This window comes from Balaenoptera physalus (assembly GCF_965194825.1).
Source record: "Balaenoptera physalus genome assembly, chromosome: 18".
Lineage (NCBI taxonomy): Eukaryota > Metazoa > Chordata > Mammalia > Artiodactyla > Balaenopteridae > Balaenoptera > Balaenoptera physalus.
Window position 1 is genome coordinate 1,350,160 of NC_138899.1, and position 21,343 is coordinate 1,371,502.

The 21,343-nt window shown below is 48.3% G+C and overlaps 1 protein-coding gene across 4 annotated transcripts in view; it reads right to left on the reverse strand.

Moving 5' to 3' along the window:
• Positions 1-298: 298 nt before the first annotated feature.
• The window catches only part of LOC309647517 (uncharacterized protein), a 191,968-nt gene continuing 170,923 nt past the window's right edge, over positions 299-21,343 (reverse strand). For 2 of the 4 annotated variants that reach the window (XR_014256104.1, XR_014256106.1), the window contains exons 2-3: positions 13,908-14,067; positions 299-3,207 (exon numbers count right to left, since the gene is read on the reverse strand). Coding sequence is in view for 1 of the 4 variants with exons in the window: in XM_082434939.1 (XP_082291065.1) it covers positions 13,668-13,757; positions 13,908-14,067 (250 nt within the window). In the remaining 3 variants the exon portion in view is untranslated. Of the gene's footprint in view, positions 3,208-13,275; positions 13,758-13,907; positions 14,068-21,343 lie in introns of those variants that run through there. The other 2 variants (XR_014256105.1, XM_082434939.1) reach the window with 2 other exon arrangements.

Consider the following 21,343-nt stretch of genomic DNA (forward strand, 5'->3'; position numbering starts at 1 on the left):
CCCCAGACCCACGGGCAGACCTGGGTGGTCTTCAGCCCTCATTTTCCTGTGAAATTTACTACCCTAAATTTTGAAGAATTCTTTATTCCGGACCTCAGACTCCGATTTATTTTGCTTTTCTATTTTTGTTTCGGCAGCTGTTTTTCCAGAGTTCCTCTCTGCCCACAGCTGCTGCTTGCTGCGGTTTTTGAACGACCACGATGTTCTTCGGCAAAGCACTCACTTTCCTATTAGAACGCAATCAGGAATTTTCGGGTTTAGGCCGCTGGATTTTCTCCTTGGTTTTATCTCATTACAGTTTATTGCATGCCTGAGCCAGTGCGTTTGCATTAGAAATGAAATTTAAACCCGAAGATAAAGGCTACCACAGATATCGCCACCCAGAAATACATTCTAAATACAGTCAATTTTAAAAGGGGTGGCATCGTCTAGTTGTTAGACTAGTCTGTGTCTATTTTTGAAATACATTTTCTAACAGCCATTCTGTTAATCATACCAAATTATCAACGTATTAAGTATCTTTTGTGTTAATAAATAGGGTATAATGGTAACAGAAAGGACAAGTCAGTGACCTTTGATAAAAGAACCATGACCAAGGATCGGATAAATGTAGCACCGCCAACCCCCAGAAAGTGGCTACAGAGGCTGACTGGGGAAAATAAACTGAGTTATGCTACTGACTTCAGCAAATGTGGTTTCTGTGCGAAGGTCTCAAGAACCTTCTTTTCCAACCCTTGGTGTTTTGGTCTCGTCCTAAGGAATTTCATCAGTATCAATAGCAGTTATCAGAAAGAAAGAATGTGTGAAGTTAAACAGTGAAGAGGCAGGAAGGGGCCCGCCCACAATGATTCTTGGGTGTCACTCTCCGGGACCCCCTCCATCCCAGAACGCAGTAAACTGTCCAGACAATGTGCCCCTGAATTTGATAAACTTTGGGCTTTCTATGGAACATATCTTGAGGAAAAGAACAATGACCCCACCGGCAACGGATGGGTGTGCAAACCATCATGGCTGGCTTAGAATTCTAGAAACTTTAGAAATGCCTGCTTTCCCATACAAGTTGCCTAACTTGCAAAAACCTTCACAATTTGCTTACGGCCATATTAAAATCTAGATAAGACCCCTCATTTACGAGCAGGCGCCATTGCTTTCTTATCTGCTTTTGAGACATGTTGTAATAAGTCTTGTATTTTTTTTTTTGGTCTGTAGTGCTTTTTCAATCACTGTAGCTGACACCAGATCATTTCAACACAAGGGACATATCGCATTAGCCCTGTATGAACGTTGACCTAATTTTGTTAATCTTAGATTATTTATCCAGAATATCTTGCCCGTGAATATTTGAAAATGTATAACCATTATAGTCTTTAGGGGAAAAAAGAAAAATGGGAGCATCAATGAAAGTGTTGTCTCCAGTTTTATAACATGATGAAGCACATGAGGCCACACAACACACAGATTAAATAAGCCAAAGAGTGGATTCACTGGGACCTTTGCTGGCACATAGAATTCCCACAGTGCCAGTCTGGGCACCATGAGCCTGAGCCTCTATGCTTGTTTATCATAGTTTGTTCTTTTACTTTGAGGTGATTCTGAAAAAGTACAAGAAGAGTGGAGTTGACAGTAAGTGGCTAAATTCTGAATTCTGGCACTTCACTTCCTACAGTTATCTCAGTAAATTTAATGAGAGCAAACATGAGTCATCTCAGAAATAAACAACCTCACCTATTAATAAATACACCATCCTACACATCCTAAGTGAGATTACTTGAGTTTCTAATGGGATGTTGATGGCTCTTTAGCAGGCTACATGCTAAATTTTCAGTTATTTCCTTGGAAACTCTGAAAAAAAAACCAGGCAGTCCAATTAAAGAATTTAAATTTCTATTATTTTCTTATTAATTGAGCACAAGCCTTGAATAACAAGAATGACATTTTCCAAGGAATTAGTACAAAGAATAAACCATTTCAATGAGCTTACCCACAAAAACCTTGATCATTTTGGGTATTCTACAACATTTTCTTTTCCCCTTAGTTAAATTTAATTTAGCCAAAAATAGAACAGTAAATGAACATACTAATATTGAGTAACAGAAAGGTTCTTTTTATGATAAAAACGAATTTTTAATTTTATCCAAAATTATCATGAGATACTTCCAGTTACTGGTGACATAGACCCATCTCACATTTTTGCTGAATTGTTTTTTCACTACATATATAACTCTGAAGATAAATATGTAAAAAATATAATGTGTGTAGAGCAAATATATAGGCATGCAGACTTTTCATATTACAGTTATACTGAATTTATTATAAACAATATTCTTGGAGCATTCTCCTATCTCTTGCTGTCATTAAAAGATGAAATACAATTTCTAAGTTTTATAACTTTAGTTTTAGAACTCTTGTCTCTAAAGTGTTAAAGTAGACTATTTTGAAAAATCTTATTTAAAATTTAAAAAGCTTGCAAGCAGTTTATTGTAGTCTCCTCGACCAAGGTGTGACTTCACAGATTTTTAAACCTATGGGTCAATCATAAAAAAAAAATCTGGAAGGAATTTCCTTCCTGCTTAGTAGAAAGCATTTTCACTGGGTGTAAATTCCAGCTCAAGCTTTCTGTGTTGTTTGTTTTGTTTGGGGTTGCAGTGGTGGTGGGTGGTGGTGGTAATACCTGGCAGGGGGAAAAAATAAAGCAGATAAGTACCAAAATGCTGACCTGAAATTTCAAAATAGCAGGAAAGGGTTTGCTTCAACCTGTGTAGACCTCAGCGGATAACCTGCTGTAATTTACATCTCATCACCACCCAACATTCGTAGCACGATTCTTCCAAAGTTACTTGAGAGTTCATTTCAGATTGCTGACTGAGATCACAATACAGTAATTAGGCGGGATTAAAGTTAAAATGGAAAGAAAATGAATCAAGCAATAAAATACAATGCGTGATGCCACCCCACCCCCACCACGAGTTCTCATGAAAGAGAAGAAGCTTGGAGAATACGTTATGTATTCTAGAGTTACAACTGCAACTCTAGCACAGGTGGTCCTGCGCCGCCTCCTGCTGAACCACAGGCCCAGCTCCTTCTGCCATTTTTGCTTTTCCTCTTCCACTTCCTGAAGGATGCCTGGGAAAGTCAGAGGCTGCTCTGCAGTAATACAACGCAAGCCACACACAGGAGCCATGTAACTCAGGCTGAATTTCCCAACAGCTACATTTTTTACAAGTAAAAAGAAGCAAGTGAAATTAATGTCAAGAATGTATTTTATTTTACCTACTATATCAAAAATATAAACATTTCAACATGAAAACAATATTTTAAAACCATTAGTGAGGTATTCTGCATGCTTTCTTTCACACCACGTCTTTAAAGCCCGGTGTGCGGTGTGCACTCAGCATGTCTCCACCTGGACTGGCCACGTGCGAGGTGCCCAGAAGCCACATGGCCCGTGGCTACCCTGTTGGATCAGAGCAGTCTAAGCAGCAGCCCAGGGAAACACCTTGGGGTAAAGTGAATTTGGACACAAACAAAGTGATGTCTCAACCCACTCTAGCTGGGGATGGGAATCCGGCTCTGAGAGCTCAGAGGAAAAGGGACGGAAATAAACTGCCCGGTCCCTCACTGCTGTGTTTGTTGAGTTCCTACAAGGATTAGCTCACTCGTGCCGTGTGTACCTGGCAGAGCTGTGTGACTTCTCCCCCCAGCCACCAGCCACCCCCAGAATCAGCCAGTCTGTGACTGTGGGACCCCAGGGTGTGTGTGTGTGTGGTGTGTGTGTGTGTGTGTGTGTGTGTGTGTGTGTGTGTGTGTGTGCGCGCGCGCCTGCAACTCAGGTGTGAGTGAGCATGCATGTGGTCCTGGGTAGCATGTGTGTGTATGAAGGAGACTCTGGGCGATTGTGAGGGTGGTGAGTGCACAGTGTGTGTGGGTGTATGAGTGTGTAAGAATGTGCATGGCGCGTGTGAGTGAGAGCCGAAGACGGCGTCAAGGGCAGGACCAGGCTCCCCAACTCTGTGGACCTGGCCCAGCGGGCCCTGGAGCCGCCTCTGCCGGGAGGCCCCCCACCTCCCCTCAAACTTGACCAGGGCCACCACCTCCAGCCACGCGAGGGCCCCTTCAGGGCTTCAGCAAACGTGTTTTGGACGCCCACCATGAACCAGGTGCTGTCCACACCCTGGAGAGACACTGGTGATCCAACCCGGCAAAAACCCCACTTCCCTGGAGCTGGCGGTGTCCTCCGCCAGTGGTCCGGTCCGGGGAGCCCCCTCTGGCCTCGGCCCCGCCCCAGCCGGGCTGGTCCCGCTGCACTGGGCGCCAGGGCGGGCGCGGGAGGGGCCCGGCGGGCTTGGGGGGTTAGTGGGAGGGGAGGGGGTGTCCCAGGCACGAAGAGACTTGGAAGAGCAACTGTAGGGTCCAGGCCAAACGCATACAATTTTCCGGGGGAGAAAAAAAGAGTGTTCTAGTCCAATTCCCTCCAAGGTGTCCGCACTTGGGCAGAGCCCCCTATAGCGTTTCCGTGGGGGGCGATCGCAGCCTCCACCTGCACCCCGCCCCCCACCAAACAAGACACAGCCTCTGGGGGCTTTTCTCCATCTATTTCCCTGTCCTCCTCGCCGTGTTTGCAAAACCTTTATTTGGTTGACTCCCCGTCCAATCCTCCCCGCCCAGCTGGTCAGGAGAGTGGAAGGCGCCGGCCGGCCTAGGGCCCGGGGGCGACCTCGGCCCCCCGCCGCTCGGCCTCCGCCGTAATCCTCAGCTCCGGGCTACGAATTGGCCTGGTGGCTTTCTCCGTGTTGACTGCCTTTTCCTGGGGACAATTTCCAGCCCACGGATGAGAGAGAGGAGAGCGGGCACGGAATCCTGTTGAGAACAGCAGGGCAGGTTGACACCGACCGCTGGGCCGCGCGTGAGGAGCGGAAAGCTGCCTCGACCTGCGCCCTGGGGCCTCCGGGAGCACAGCCCCGCGTGGTCCCCGCGTCCCCACGTGCCCGCACCCGACCCGCCCGCGCCGCAGGTGAGCCCAGGGCGTCCCTCCGCCGGCCCGTTTCAGGAAAACAAGGTCACCCTGGAAGATGGGGGGCGGGGGCGCGAGGCGATGGAGAGGGAGGAGCGTCGGCGGTCGGGGGTGGGACAGGCACACCGGTCCCTAAGACGCGTGTCGCGTGGGCGCCCAGAGTCACGAGCCGTTTGTAGCGGCGCCAAGGGGCGTCCCCTCGTGTAACCACCTTGTCGCTTTAGGGCGCACAGTGGCCCTAACAGGCATTGTTTTGAGTTCAATCTGAAGAAAATAACTTCCAAACCTCACACTGGTGTTATCAGGAGAGCAGAAGATGGGGTTTTGTTAAATTCACTCCATTTGTTACTTTGGTTGCTCTCAGGAATTTAAAACTTTCAAGCAACACTTAAGAGAAAAAGTGGAAAGGTCGACATCTCAGAGTCGCTTCAGTCACACGTCCAAGCTCAGAGCTCCAAGGACGGGGGGGTTTAAAGTCCTCAAATCCACCAGAAAGAGGAAATGACATGAGCGGTTGTCACTTGCAAAACTCCCCCCCCCTCCCTTTGCTCCCCCCAACAGAAGGGGATCTGGAGTTTGCAACTTGTCACGGAGAAGAGAAGCCTTCGCTGAGGAGGCTGCTAATGAATTCGGATTGTATAGTTTTCAAAATCTGATGTTTTGCAATGATGACATTAGTGTGGCAACCGAGGGTCCGAGAGGACACGCCTGCGCAGCTGCTCAGCGCTTTGAAACGCTCAAGACAATGGGGCCAGTGTTCCCGGCGCTGCGCCTCTGCGCTGCATTTGCATAGTCTGTTCTGCCTGATTGACCACCGGGGCTGTCGCGGGGATCAGCTTTGTTCCCGGATCACTTCGAGATGCCCCGGATGACAAGGCTCAGGTGAGAGGCTAAGTGGGACGTTCCCGACCGCCGCACAAAAAGCAGCCTGGGAAACCCGCCTGGGCCGCCGCCGCCGACCTCAGAGTGGATTTACTTGCTTGCTTTTAAAGACCTCATCAAGCTGCTGGAGAGGAAAGGGAAGGCGTAAGGATTTCAACAGTACTTTACCACGCCTTATTCGGGGAGGGGGTAATTTGGAGTCCCCCTTTATCTAAAAATCCATTGATTTCATGGCACTTCGTTTCCCTGTATTCTTTCACTCTAGAATTTTAAGAGTTTTGCTGCCAAAAGGGAAACAAATAGTTCCATTCCGTGTGGCCAAAAACTGTCACCAGTTGAGACTGACTTTGCTCTTTTCCGGAAACACCATTTTGAAAAGTTGCGATGGTGGTCCCTTGGCCAGCCCACCTGAGTTGCAGCAGTGAGTGGAATCCAATGGTTTGCTTCCAAGCGACCAGCCACACCAAGTGCTTGGGTTCAGAAGTCGATCGTTTGCACTTCATCCTGCACATGGCGGTCACGCGCTGATCACTGCCACCGCCGCTGCTCGGATTTCATCTGAACTGATGTTCTGACTTCAGGTCAAAGGCAAAATCTTTGCCACTCAAGTGCCTCTTCCCCCGAGGCCTCAAATCCATCTGCCACCGTGTTTTCCCCCTAACACAGGAGCGCCCGGGGGCTGCGGCAGTGGGACGTGTTTCCACACCCAAGATCTTCTCTCCCGGGGATTTCAACCTCAGGGCGTGTAAATATTGCCTATAATTTGCAGAGATGGGGATCCCAGAGGAGGGGTATCGTGGGGGGAGGGACTTAAAGCAGAACGGGTGGGTGGGGCAGGGGATGAAGCTGGAGGAACCCAGGCCAAGAGAGGGAGAACCTTTTCTGCAGAAGAAGGAGCGGAGGGCATCCTTTTACCCAGGTCGAAAGACCTGATTCTGGCGCTGACAGCTCCTGGGCTGCGTGGAGCCTGAGGCCGCGTCGGGATTCGCGAGGGCCTGCCGAGGCCCCGCTGGGCCCCCCGCCGCCCCGCCCCGCAGCCCTGCCGGTCGCCCTCACCCCTGCCCCCGCCCTTCCTCTGCCTCCTGCTCCCCCCGCGCCACCCACGCGCGCACAAGCAAGTGCTGGGTCAGGCGCCCTACAGCCGCGCACGTGGGCACCAACCCCCGGGCCACCGGGTCCCGGGCAGTAGCCGGAATGGCCGGCACGAGGGCCCGCAGGCGCGGGGGAGGCGTTTTCCTGTCCCCACCCGCGTTCGCTGCGCATTACAGCGACGCTCATCTCGGGAATATAACGATTAATCCAGCCGCAGGTTTCCAGATAAGTGATTGTGATGGAGATTGTTGGCGAGAAAATAGACAATTATCCGCTGTTGGCTTTACATAAAGATCGCATTAACTCAAATTAGTTATTAGACAAAAGAGCGTCGGCGCGCGCGCCCTGCCCGCGGGGACCCCCGGGCGCAGCCGGGTCCAGCGCGCGGCCGACCGGGCCGAGGCCAACGGGACGCGGGGCGAGGGGGTGCGCACGAGGGGGACCCCCGCCCCACGCAAGGGCTGTAACGCTGCGCTCGCCGGGTCGCAGCGCCCGGCTGCCCGAGAGCCGCCGGCGCGCCAGCTCCGCCCCCCAGCTCCGCCCGCGTCCCCCCACCCCCGCGCCCCGCTCCCGGGCCCTCCTCTCACGCGCGTTCCCCGCGGCGCTGCCCTTCTCTCTCCGCCGCCCGCGGCCCTGGTTTTCTGTCCTCCAGCGCAGCCGGGGACGTCACTCATCCCCCGAGGGGGGCCGGCCCTCCTCCCGCCGTGGAGTCCGACTCGCGGCGCGGGCATCCTCGGCCACGCGGAGCGCGCTCCGACGGGGCGGCCCGGTGACCCGCCATCCTGACTCCCCGCGCGGACGCTGTCCCTGCCACCTTACGGCGTCGGGGTCGCCCTACGCGGGACCCGGCTGCCACGAGGACAGATGGGAAAGGCGGGCTGGGGGAGAAAGGGCGCAGAGTGACCCTCGGAGGTGACGGTCGGTGGCCTGGGGGAGTGGCCGGGCCCCGCAGCGCCAGGCTGGGACAGAGACAGGGCGGTGCGGTCTGGACGCTGGTTGAACAAAGGTTGGGCGCCGTCCACACACCGGGCTGCATCCTCTGTCCCTACTGGTGTTGACCCGGGCCTGTCCGAGCACGGATTTCACTGGCGCCGTCGGTGCAAATGCACAAGGCGCGGGCGGCCAGCGTCCCAGCCCAGCCGCAGGCCCGTCGGGGTGCCCACAGCCGCCGGCTCTCCCTCGCGAGCTGGCCTTCCGGGCCCCCAGGGTCCCCGGGCCCCGCTGAATAGGGCGTATAATGACCCCCGGTTCCCAAGGCAGGCTTTCTGCTGCCTGGTGCGCTTGGATTTGTGTGGTCCAAGCCTTTCCCAGCTTGTCCCATTCTGTCACCGGGATAAGGGGCTCCCTCGGCTCGTTTGCACCTGCGTCGCTTTTGGCTCCTTCAGGAATGCGCTGAAGCTTGTAATCAGCTTTGTGAAGCCATTGAGTGCACGGCTGAGTGAAACTTCCAAAGCTCGAGGAGAACTGGCCCGCTGAATAGCAGCCAGCATGGGGCTGCTCTCCAAGCCAACGGGCTGCCAAATTCCAGCAGAGCCCCTCACAATCGCTCCGCGCGGGCGCGCCGCTTCCCCACACTGAGAAAAGTGAGAAAAGAAAAGCGAAAATCCCAGTCACCGAGCTTGACCGTTTGTTCCCAGATTAATGGCAAACGGCTCCCTCTCACCGCCCCGCCCCCCCCCCCCAACTTAGCTCACCGATTCAGGAAATATGACACAGGGAGTTACTAATAACTCCTCATCTGATTTCACACTTCGGGCTGGAGTTTCCCCCAGCTCCGGTACCCGAGTCCCAAGTGCGCCTGAGCCTCGGGCTGGGCATTTGCTGGCTCTTGGCTTCGTACCGTCCTGGAGTGGGGACTTAGGTGGAGCCACGCCGAAGGGTCCCCGCCTCGGGAAAGGAAAACAACTCGGTCCTGTTTCTTCTCTAGGCCCGCTCGCCCCATTCATCAGGACCCCCGGCCCCCTTGGGTGGATTGCAGTGGCTTTGGAAGGGAGGACGATTCGGGGAAAGCAAAGCAGAACTGCCCCGACATCAGTGTGGGGGAGATGTATTTGCCTATTTCTGGACGGATACCAGGACTCGAGGCGCGGGCAGCCTGGAGCCGCGGCTGCCACCTACGGCTGTGTTCAAGGCTGCCGTTCCAGCATGACAGGCGTCCTCCGAGCCACTGGTCCTACAGAGAGTGCAGTTCCTTAGACGAGGGCCTCCCCAGAGCCTGCTCGCAGGCCTCGGTCCCTCTCTCCCTCTCAAGTGAGGGAACGAGGTTCCAGTCTGGCTCCCTCCAAAAAAGGAAATCCTTGGCAGCCAATAGATGGGCCGTGCTGCAGACGACAAACCCGTCCTCCTCCGAGTCGGACTTCCCAGCATCCGTAACCGTCAGCTGGTCGGGGCGGGCCTCTTCCTTTGTGTTGTTACTCGGGGGCTCCGTGTTAGAACAGGGCCTGGCACACGGGAAACACTCGGGACACATTCCTTGCACGAACGTTGTCCAGTTTTGACTCTGGACTCCAAGCCTGGAAGCGGGTCTTCTGAAATGTGGGATCCTTTCTTTCTCCCCGTCGTGCCTGAGGCCCTAACAGACAACACTTGCAGAAAGCGAAGTGCAGGCACGTCACAGTAAACACTCTTCACAACTGCTGCGAGTCTCTTTAGCTGATGAATTCTTTGCACAAGGACTTAGCCTTTCTCGTCTGCAAGCGCCAACGTTTTGAAGATTTGATCTGGATTTCCATTGCTTCCGGGAATCATCACCGCAGGACTGTAGGGTTTTCTCCTGCCGCAGCACCTTGATTTTGTGGGTGTATCCGAGTGCCTGACTGCGGCTCTGGACCAGAAAGAGTCCCCTGGTGGATGGAAGGGCTTAATGAGTCTCCTTAAACACCTAACTATTACAAAGCGCGGGGAGAATAACCTTAACAGGCAGAGCAGGGAGAGAAAGCTCCCCGTGTGGATGCCCGGGGACAGGTCTTGGTTACACTCTTATGAGACACGGCGGTTGGGGGGGGGGAAGACTTCTCCCGTTTATACAAGTTGACGTGCCTAAGGAGCTGTAACGTGTCAGCCCCAGGAAAGGGGGTGGTGGCGCTGATTGTGAAAAAGGCAGTTTGAGGGGGCAGACTGTTCTCATAGGGGTCAAGTGACCGCCCAGGGTACCCAGGGCACCACGGCTGGCATCAGCAGCGATGATAAGAAAATCAGTGAATGCTTTGTCCTGTTTTAAAATGCATCCGATCGTCTGTTTAAGAGAAGATAATCCTCCCGTTCATCCAGTTCTGAACCCCCAAAGTGGCCTGTGAGAGAATCTGGGGCTCAGAGGGCAGTTAGTGTCTCTCCAGGCCAAGGCTTTGTAGCAGCTAAAACGCTGAGTCATCCCAAGCCACGCCGCCCTTTCTGACATTTCAAGTTTCACGCTTTATTACAAAGTTGGTTGTGTAGTTTTCGGCAGCATTTCTCCTTCGAACCATTCTCGGGAGCGAGTTGGGAGGCGATGCAGTAATTCAGAAATTAGTGAAATTTTATTCTTGGTGGGGTGTTGGATTAAGAGGCTGGGAGAGTGTGATGCGAGGCAACGTGTAATTGCATGATAAGGCTCTCACGAGGAATTTATTGGCCAAGTTGCTATTTCTATTCCTTCCTAATCGCATCGAGCACATTCATTCTCTGCAATCCGTCTCCATAATCTTCCGCGGCACAACAGCAGCCGATAGAAGCATGCATGTTTGGAGAGAAGAGAAAATATGCAGAAGTGTGATAAACTGATGCTAATTATCCATATTTAGGACACCGAGTGCAGAAGATCAAGGCTTACAAATAACGAACCACAGCCAGTGATGATGGCTTCTGCGTGTGGAGTATGTTGGAGGGGCCCAGATAAGGGTTTCACGGGCAGGAGAGATTTATTGGTCAAAGGGTTCACCTTCCACTTTTCCACTTTTATATAGCAGTAAATTATTTAGGCTAAATTCACCAGAACATTACTCTTTTATTTGGCCGTGTGCCATGACTTGCTCTTTCTTTCTGGCCTTTGAATACAAATCCTTGTAGTGTAACATCAGTTGATAAGGGACAAATAATTGAAGTAATAGGTAATTCCCTTTAAATCGGATGTATAGGACGGTGAGGTAATGCTCCCAGGAAGAGCAAGACGAGGGAAAGCGCAGAGGGCTGCAAGTAGAGCAGTATCATCTCTGCCAGAAAAAAATGAACACGGACGCTCACTATATGCCCGTGTGTCCACATCTCTGTGTCCCACAGGCCAGCAAGCTTGTGCATAGAGGCTGGTGCTGGGGCACAGAGGCGATAGGTCCATTTTTCCTGTCTGGAATCCTTATCATTTAAAAATTTAGAAGTCAAAACAAATTCTTTCTCTTCTCTCTTACTGTCCCCACATCACCTCAGACTGACCTAGTAGTTAAGATTGGCTCCCAGGGATTCCCTGGTGGCGCAGTGGTTAAGAATCCGCCTGCCGATGCAGGGGACACGGGTTCGAGCCCTGGTCCGGGAAGATCCCACATACCACGGAGCAACTAAGCCCGTGTGCCACAACTACTGAGCCTGTGCTCTAGAGCCCGCGAGCCACAACTACTGAGCCTGTGTGCCACAACTACTGAAGCTCGCGCACCTAGAGCCCGTGCTCCACAAAAAGAGAAGCCACCGCAATGAGAAGCCAGCACACCACAACCAAGAGTAGCCCCCACTCGCCGCAACTAGAGAAAGCCTGCACACAGCAACGAAGACCCAATGCAGCCAAAAATAAATAAATAAAATAAATAAATTTATAAAGAAAAAGAAAAAAAAAAAAAGGATTGGCTCCCAATCCTCCCCAAGACTTCTGGCTCCGAGAAAAGACGCAGAAAGACTTTGGGCTGGAACTATCGCGTGACATGGCTGTGGGCTCAGTGGTAGAGATTTTCCTGCATTACAATAATTGCCTTGTAAAGGTTCCAGAAAACAAGCACAAGTGTAGCTTAGTATTTTGATGCACAATTTGTGGGCTCATCTTGAAATTTAAAATATTAACTAAATCCCATTCAGTGGCACTAACTTTGATTTTTCTTTTTTGACTCATCATCAGCTTGGGTACCAATTGGGAAACTGGCCTCCTTCCTTCATCCTTTGAGAGTCTTCTAGAGTTTTCATTGGGAAATTTTTCAGTTGGTGCTGGACCACCTCTGGTCCAAGGCAATAAGGCCCCTCTGTCAAATGCACAGAGCGATCTAGTGCGAACCACTTATTCTAAATACAAGACTTTTTAGAATAAAAAGAGCCATGCTGAAATTTGGGCATGTAATTTATAATCTCTGTGTAAGGAAGTGTTCAGGAAGAATAGCTGATCCTTGACCACATGGATAAGAAATTATCTGTAGGTTACGACCACTCACATGCACTTTTTCTTTTCAACAAGACTAAGATGCCAGTTACTGTAAGATGCATCTTTATTTTACAAGCCACTGTGAATGAAAAAACTCTGCCACTTATAATTGTGAGCTGTCACTGAGGGTAATGGTGCACTTAGATTCCAGAGATGATAAAACTAAAAATGTGTGTCTTAGAACCAAGAAAACGTGGTGTGCACAGTTGTGTTAGTCAAATAATGAATTTGTACCATTTTGCCCCAAATATTTTCACAATTATCCATTATTCTATAGAAATTAACTTTCTTAAAATGAATGGATGTGTTAAAATAATATGCAGTCAACACAGGCAACAATTAATCTACAGTTCTATATAGTTTAAAAATGTAGAATCAAGATGGTTATCCATTCAATTCACCAAAGAAGAACAAAAAAAGAGAAAAAAGACAAATGTTCTTTCATCAGTAATACTCTAGTCATTGAGGCTAAATATGTAGGTTGCTGGCATTTCTAGAAATTACCTATGCTAGAGAAAAAACCCAGTTCTTCAATTTATTTGATGCATGCAGATTCCAAAAAATCAATGTGTTACTTCACATACGTACATGTCCTGCTAAAGTAAAGTGACGAACCGAGTCTGGTTTCATTTGGTTGGGTTGGGTGTTGGTTCTAGAGGCTGTTAATCTGGATAATTTGTTTCCCAGGATCAGCTTTTCTTCCCGAATTACAGAATTTTTACTGAAGTGATCCGAATAGTGTCTAAACTCTTTGCCCTACATATGCTCTCCTGTCCTCAAAGCCCCCTTCTTCCCTAACAACCAGTAATCCATCCACGGAAATTAGTGATTATAATGAAAACAGGATTAAATTCAGAGACAAACCAACAACTATTTTTAAGCTAACCAGTTAAGTGCAAGGAACTAGTTAAACTGCGTATCAGTTTGAAGGTAATTTTAAAATTTAATTTCTTTTTAAGATTAAATTCAGTGTTTTTTAAAATGAGCCTGCGTTCATACACTTGGACGGTGGCAGATTTTCACCCCACTGGCAGTGGGACTTGGCAGAATGTGGAAGAGTAAAAAAGGGGGAAAAGTTACCCAAACAACAGACCTAGGAATTCTGAACGTGGCTGCTGTCCTTGATGCGCCCTTCTGGGCTGCAGGGTGTGTGTGTGTGTGTGTGTGTGTGTGTGTGTGTGTGTGTGTGTGTGTGTGCGCGCGCGCGTGCGTGCGTCCCACGTGTGTGTGCCTGGCAGGTAAGGGAGCAAACGTGGAAGGTGGGGACGCCAGGAAGAAGACAGGGGAAGCGGGAGGTATTGCAGCCCCGGGTTAGTGTCCTTCTGGAGACCAGCTCGGTCCTTCCTCAGAGCTCAGGATGACAACGCCAGGTGTGAATGTGAGCTCCGTGCCCAACTCCCACTATTGGTGGAAAAGGCGAGTGGTTAGTTTGGTGCATGGCTATGCTCTCTTACTCCTTCTCCCCAGAACCTTCCCCCCACCCTGTATCAACCGACATCAAATATATATTCAGTGCATGCAAACTTCACTAGGCAGCTCTGTCCGAAATACCTCGCCGCCACCGAGCCTCCCAATAAAGCAGAAGAAGAATGGCTTTGTGTGCTCGTCTTCTGGAGTCGCACTCCCGGACCACTTTCTCGGGGGCGTTGCAGCCCCTTTACAAATGTCTCTGAGCTGGATTCCTATCTGCGGGTAGTATATATTGAGGTATCTGAAATAAACACAGAACTCCAATTATTGTTTGCCTGTGGACTCGTTAGCAAGATGATTACGGGATAGCGTAAATACGCTTGGCATGTTGAAACGTACTTTCAGCTCCAACGACTTCAAATAGCTTCTAAGTAAAACAGATAAACAGAATAATGGTGGGATTTATTTGGAATTATTCATTATGAGGCGACCCGAGCCGTGACATTTCCAATCACGTCTTAATTGTCTTTTTAGGAGCAGGAAGGGTTTCCGTATCTCGACACATACCTCACCCTGGGCCCCAGGCAGTCTCTCTCTGCCTCGTTCTACAGCTCCCGGAGCTGATGGGATGCTGGGGGTCTTTTGTGGATCATGCAGAGTTTGCTCTGGTTTCTACACGTTAAAAGTGAAATAAATACCCAGGCTGACTGTCCTAGATTATGATCTCTGAGTTGATGTGTTAAATGAGCCCGTTGCTTTAAAGGTTCTAAATGACAAGATTTTTACTATTACAAGTAATTTATAGCTATTTCCTGTTTGACATGACAGATCCTCATGGAGAAGTCCAAATTTGTCTGCTTGACATACATTTATTTTAACACTTTCCCCTTCTCCAAATTCTAGCGTGTATTAACTACTGTTTTCCTAGGTGTCAATTTGCACCTGTGGGGTCTACCTCTTGAGGCTTCAATGAGGTCCCGGGCCTCCCCTCCAGATGGCTGCCTGCATTTCAGCAGCTAATGTGGGTGATTACTGCATATTTACTGTAATTTATAAAAATCGCAGGAAATGACATTTTTATTAGTCACTGACTCCACCATCACCAGCTGCAAATGGATGTTACGCATACAAATCCGTTTTTTAAAAACTGTTCTTCCCAAATCACAAGCTACCGGGCACTGTGCTGTTTTACCCTCACTGCCTTCCCTTCTTCCGTCTTCCTAAGAATCCTCTCCCCTTTTCAGAGTTGAAAACCACACAGAAGGCGTCAGCCTGGGGATCTGGACCCAGGCTGCTGTGACTCCAAAGTGTGGCGTTAACCGCTGCCTGGAAGCAGCTGGCACCAGGAGGAAGTGACCTGAGAACCACGCGGAGGGAGAGCCGTGACCTTGGACGGGGCGAGAGGGAGGGGGGACAGGGGCCCAGCGGGGTGTACCCTCCGAGGTGTGTCAGGCACCCACGTGCCCAGCACTTACCGCCACTAACGAGCCTCAGAACAGAGAGGCAGGTGCTTTCATGTCCGTTTCAAACAGGGAAACTAAGGCTCAGGGGACACGGCTAATACACGGGGACGCTCACATCTTAACTTACATCCGCACAACCGAGATGCTCCAGGCTGCCCACCACGCCCCCCTCGGTGCGACCTCTGAGGGCTGAGGAGAGACACGAGGCCCGAGCGCCGGACGCGGATGAGAGACGGTGGACGAGACACTGGTGAGAGATGTGCGTGAGACGTTGCTGAAGCGCATGCAGGCTGCGAGCATAGGAACTACCCCGAGGGGCAGCTCTGCTTTAGAGAAGCCGCTAAGTCATCAGAAGGGAAGGAAAGGGTGTATGGGGGTTGAACCGCTTAGGGGGGCAATTGAAGGGCCAGGGTCGCAGCTCTTCAAATGGAAGAGGAACCCAGCCAGGCTGGTGCACAAAGGGAAGCCTGAGGGGCTTGGAGGGCCCAGCTATTTTTCGGATGAGCCCCGTGAGCGTGTGCGGATGGACCGAAACACAGCACAGATCCTCCCGTTGGACCAGGGGTTCGAGCAGGATACGGGCATTTCAAGCCCAGGATGGGGGGGGTGACAGCTGTGTTGGAAGGTCATGAAGACCAAGGGAAGAGAGGGGACGTGTCCTGTTGTGGGTGGGATGTGGTTCAGTGCAAAGGGCATTTCAGAGTCGGGCGCTCCCATCCCGCAGATCACCCTGCGCCTCGAACAGGAGAGAAGCGAACATGGGAGCGTGTGGGGGAGAGGGTCAGAGGGAGACCAAGACAGAGAGAGTCAGAGGGGGAAAGGGGGGAGGAGGGAAGAGGGAGAGAGGGAGGGGAGGAAACGGGGAAGTCAGACAGGGAGACGGGGGGAGAGCTTGGTGGGTAGGGATGTGTTGTGACTTACGGGCCTAAGTCAGGGGTATCTCATGGTAAACATTTTTTCTTTACTACTCTGGCTGCTACCAAAGATCTAATGAACAAGCCCCCTGCTTTGGGGGAACTAAGAGTCAGGTTTCACAAATACTTGCTGAGGGCCAACAATGTCTCAATCTTTCAGGAATGTTTCCCTCTTTAGTTCTCAAAACAATTCTTCCAGTGAGGTATCATTTTTGCCTTTTTTTTTTTTTTTTTTTTTTTTTTGCCATCTGCCTTATGAAGAAACTGAGGCTCAGAGGAATGGAGAACGGACCCAGCTAGTAAGCGGCGCAGCCAGTGTCTGAACTAGACCATCGAACTTAAACTTGGTGGCCCCTCCGACACCACAGCTGCGGCTGCAGGATTTGTTTACGTGTGTATATCACAGCACAACCCAGGGTGGAGTCTCACCAAACACCAGCATGTGTGAGATGGAGATTACGGGTGCACGGGAGGAGAAACGGCCATCACTGAGGTTGGGACAACTGGACAGGAGCCCAGATCACCCTCTGCATCTCCCGGGATGGTCCACGACAGGAGGCCTTAACTGTTCTGTGACATCAGCCCAGTTTCCCTCTGGGTGAAGCCCACAAACCCCTTCTCAGGATAATGTTTTTAAATGTATAAAAAGGAACTTACTCATTGTTTGGAAAATTGGTAAACAAGGGGAAAGAATCTAGAGTGTGTATTCCATCTTTCTATACTAACTGTATCACTGGGTAACCGAACAGTTGATGAGGCATATTTTTTTCTTGAAGAAATATTACAGATAATAAATTACAAGAATGATGGAGTTAAAATAAAGCATTGTGCAACTCCTCCTTAACTAATGGATCTAAGTATTGAAAACCAATGGCTTCCTTCTGCCCCCAAACCTGATGGCATCAGGCCTCTAGATGAACTCTCAGTTGACAGGAAACACAGAGGAAAGAGGGACGTGATAAACTATGACCCGGGCATGCAACCCACAACCCAGATGGGGAAACTCTGCAGGATAAACAACCTCTCCCCTTTTTTAACTTCAAGAAATAAATTGCAAGAAGAGAGAAGAGATGAAGGCAGAATCTAGAAATTACGAGACTTAAAAGACATATCAACTAATTAAAAGTGTGAACCTATTTGAATTCTAATTTAAAAAAAATTTTTTATAAGCTAACACTTATGGATGCTTAGAAACTTGAACACTGATGGGCTATTTGATGCTATTTAAGGATGTGTTGGTATTATGGTTACCAACCATAATACCAATGGTATTACGGTATTATGGTAAATGGTATTATGATTATACTTCAAGAAAAAGACCTTATATTTTAGAAGTACATACTGAAATAGTTACAGATGAAATTATATGACATCTAGGGTTTACTACAAGATAATGTAGCATTGGAAAGGATTTGGGGGTATAGTTGGCTGATGGGTATGTGCGCTTCTATATATCATTTAATCTACTTTTATGTATGTTCCAAGTCCGCCACAATAAAAGGTTAAAACTAAGATTTAAGATTACCAAGGAAACAACTCATATTGAAATGCAAATATCAGAATATATTTTTAAAATATTTTGTGATATAGTAATAATTTTCCTCCATAATGCACTAAGTAACAAGTTCTGTGGCAGGTCCAAAAACGACTGCAATTTCAGAGTGGTTGGGAGCATACATGATATTTTGAAATATTTGTAACAAGTGTACCGTGACATGAAAATACTGATTATTTCAGTTGGTGACAAGGTCATAGGGAATGCTGATACTCCTGTGGTTTGTGGACTTACATTCATAACCAAAGGAAATGCTCAATTTCAGTTAAAGGCTAATAAAAATAAAGCTGACTATTTTTCTGTCCAAGTTCAATGGACATTCTGAGTTTTCCCCATGGAGTTCTTTGGCCCCAGGTTAGCGTGGTGGACCAGGTTAATGGCCGTGTTCTCAAGGTGTGGGAGTGTTCTGAGGTGAATACCGCGATGTTTTCTGGATTAGAGCCAGGCCATGTCTGACGTGGGGATTGGAACTGATTTTAAAATCCTGGTTCTTAGCTGCTTGAGACACTCATGGATCTGTCTTGGCTTCCTCTTTTTCTAGGAGCCATGGGGACCCTTGCTTCAGACAAGTTGGGAATCTCAGCATTTCTTCTTTCCTCCCCCGATGGAAAAATGGCCAAATTAACATTCCACATTCAAGGGACCACTTAGGGATCAGCTGTCACGATACAGAAACACATTCCTAAAATGTTAGAATAAAAAGAGAACTTGAGGACAATTTACCACAACCCTTGCATCTGCAGGTAGGAGCAGTGGTACTCAGACAGATGAGCTCTCTGGTCCAGAGGCCCCCAGACTCGCCCAGTTCATGGTGCCCTTCGTGTCTCGGGCAAGATCCCACAGCAGCTTCGTCCAAAAGAAATACTTAAGTGTTTGTTTATTAAGAAGTTAGGTTCAGGGCTTCCCTGGTGGCGCAGTGGTTGAGAATCTGCCTGCCAATGCAGGGGACACGGGTTCGAGCCCTGGTCTGGGAAGATCCCACATGCCATGGAGCAACTAGGCCCGTGAGCCACAATTACTGAGCCTGCGCGTCTGGAGCCTGTGCTCCACAACAAGAGAGGCTGCGATAGTGAGAGGCCTGCGCACCACAATGAAGAGTGGCCCCCGCTTGCCACAACTAGAGAAAGCCCTTGCACATAAACGAAGACGCAACACAGCCATAAATAAATAAATTAAAAAAAAAAAAAAGTTAGTTAAAAATTTTTATGTACTAACAACTCTGTAGCCAATTGAAAAAAGTAATACATGTCAGTTGAAGAAAAAAAGTGATATTTTAATTACATTCTTAAATAACTATACTGTATTACTAAAGGCATGTGTGTCTGCTACTGGAATCAGATTTAGCTGCCATCACCTTCATTTCATGTTCTACACTGATTTTTCTGTGGGACTTTGCTTTTTTTTTTTTTTTTTTTTTTTTAATAAATTTATTTATTTATTTATTTATTTTTGGCTGTGTTGGGTCTTCGTTGCTGCACGGGGGCTTTCTCTAATTGCGGCGAGCCGGGACTACTCTTTTGGGGTGGCTTCTCTTTGTTGCGGAGCACAGGCTCTAGGCGTGCGGCTTCAGTAGTTGTGGCACGAGGGCTCAGTAGTTGTGGCTCACGGGCTCTAGAGCACAGGCTCAGTAGTTGTGGCTCACGGGCTTAGTTGCTCCACGGCATGTGGGAATCTTCCCGGACTAGGGCTTGAACCCGTGTCCCCTGCATTGGCAGGCAGATTCTTAACCACTGCGCCACCAGGGAAGTCCCCCAGGGACTTTGCTTTTTTAAAAAACCAGTTTGCATTTTCTTAATTTATTTATTTTTACCACGGTGTATCCATTTAATGGTATAGTACAATACAAGGGGGGCCCACATGGAACAAGGCAGTCCTGCTGAGCTGCAGAGATGCAGATTGGAGAGTAGGACCAAAGAGAGAGCTGGAGGGTAGGATATAAGGAGTGCCTGGAAATCTACACAGATGTCCCCTGAGTCCTTGACTGAACACTTGGCTCTGCCTGCAAAAGGCAAGGTGCTGACAAAGCAGGCAAACTACCAAGGAGAAGTGAGCTGAGTGGAAAGCCCAGAACTCATGTGGGGCTGGGAAACAGTGCAGTAGTATGGAGAGACCTCATTGAACACACCAAGCACTCAACTGACTTCCCAAAAGAGATATGCCTTAAGAACAGGGTTACTCTAGCCCAAGAGTAAAGACTACTGCAGGCGTGCCCTAACAAAGCTTAAAAACAAGACTTAAAAGATCAAGCTGAAGTGCCTCAGAATTAAACGTAATTCTCTTTAAATGAAGGCAGTCATGTTTGGACATTCAACAAAGGGGCATCTACTAGCCCAGCATACAATAAAAAATCACCAGACACATAAAGAAGAAAAAGTGAGAAAAATATGAGTAGGAGAAAAATCAGTTAAAAATAAAAAAGACCTGAAATGGCAGACATGATGGACTTTAATATGATCAAAATAAGCAGTTTGAAGGATTTAAATAAAAATATGAACATAGTGTGGAAACAGATGGGGAATATCAATAGAGAAGTAAAAATGATTGAAAAAGAACACATGGAAATTCTAGTACAGAAAAACACAATCTAAAATGAAATATTTGCATTCATCTGTAAATTCTCCAATCAAAATATCTGTCTTGTTCATAAACTTAATAAAGTATACAAAAATGTATTGTCTCTATAAACAAAGTACAATATTAGACGAGTAATACTAGGTTTTACTCCAGCAGCTTTTCGGCAAGGAAGTCAAGGAACTTTATGAACATATCCAGCTACCCTTTAATCAACTGGGCACCACTGGACACCGTTTTCACTCTCTAAGAGAGCACTGTTTAATCACTTTCTGCGATAATGGAAGCAATCAATATCTGCACTGTTCAGTATGGTAGCCACTAGCCACAGGTAACTACTTAAATTCATTTTAATTAAAAACCGTGCTCCTCAGTCGTCAGATTTTCAGGGACTCAGCACAGCTCTAATCTCTTAAGGAGGGTATTTATGTCCTCACACTCAATTTTGTTAAAATCTAATTTTTTGTATGTTAAAGGAATTAATTCAACTTCCTAGGCTTAGAATAACTCAGTGAATCCATTTATGCCCTGTAGTAGTTTATGCCCTGGGGAAATTCAAGTGGAAATTGTTTTCTCATTTTATTGTGGTATATCTGTGCCCTATATATGCTATAATATATACATGTCCAGATTATATAAGGACTATCCAAGTAGTCCCAGTATCAATCATAATGCCATTTTGTCTTTGTGTGTGTGTGTGTGTGTACATAATGTACTGGTGAGGAGGAAGACACAGTTATATTTAAGTGTAGCTGTAAATGTGTATTTTGAGAAGACAAAATATTTTCCTTATTTATTCTTTATCCAAATTCTGAACCTTATAAAATAGCCTGCCATAAAGTGCATTTTTGAGGGTTTGATTTGTAGGCTCCTGAACCCATTCCCTGTTTTATGTTCGAGAATTGTATATACTTTTTTGTTGAGATGAATGAATTAATACCTTAATAAAACCTGTGTGTATTTTCCTTTTTCTCAGCGTTTCTGAATAGGGCCCAGGAATCACTTAATAATTTTGTGAAATGGTCTTTCCATGGCAACTCTTTGGCTATCTCTAACGAGCTGGTAGATCAAAGT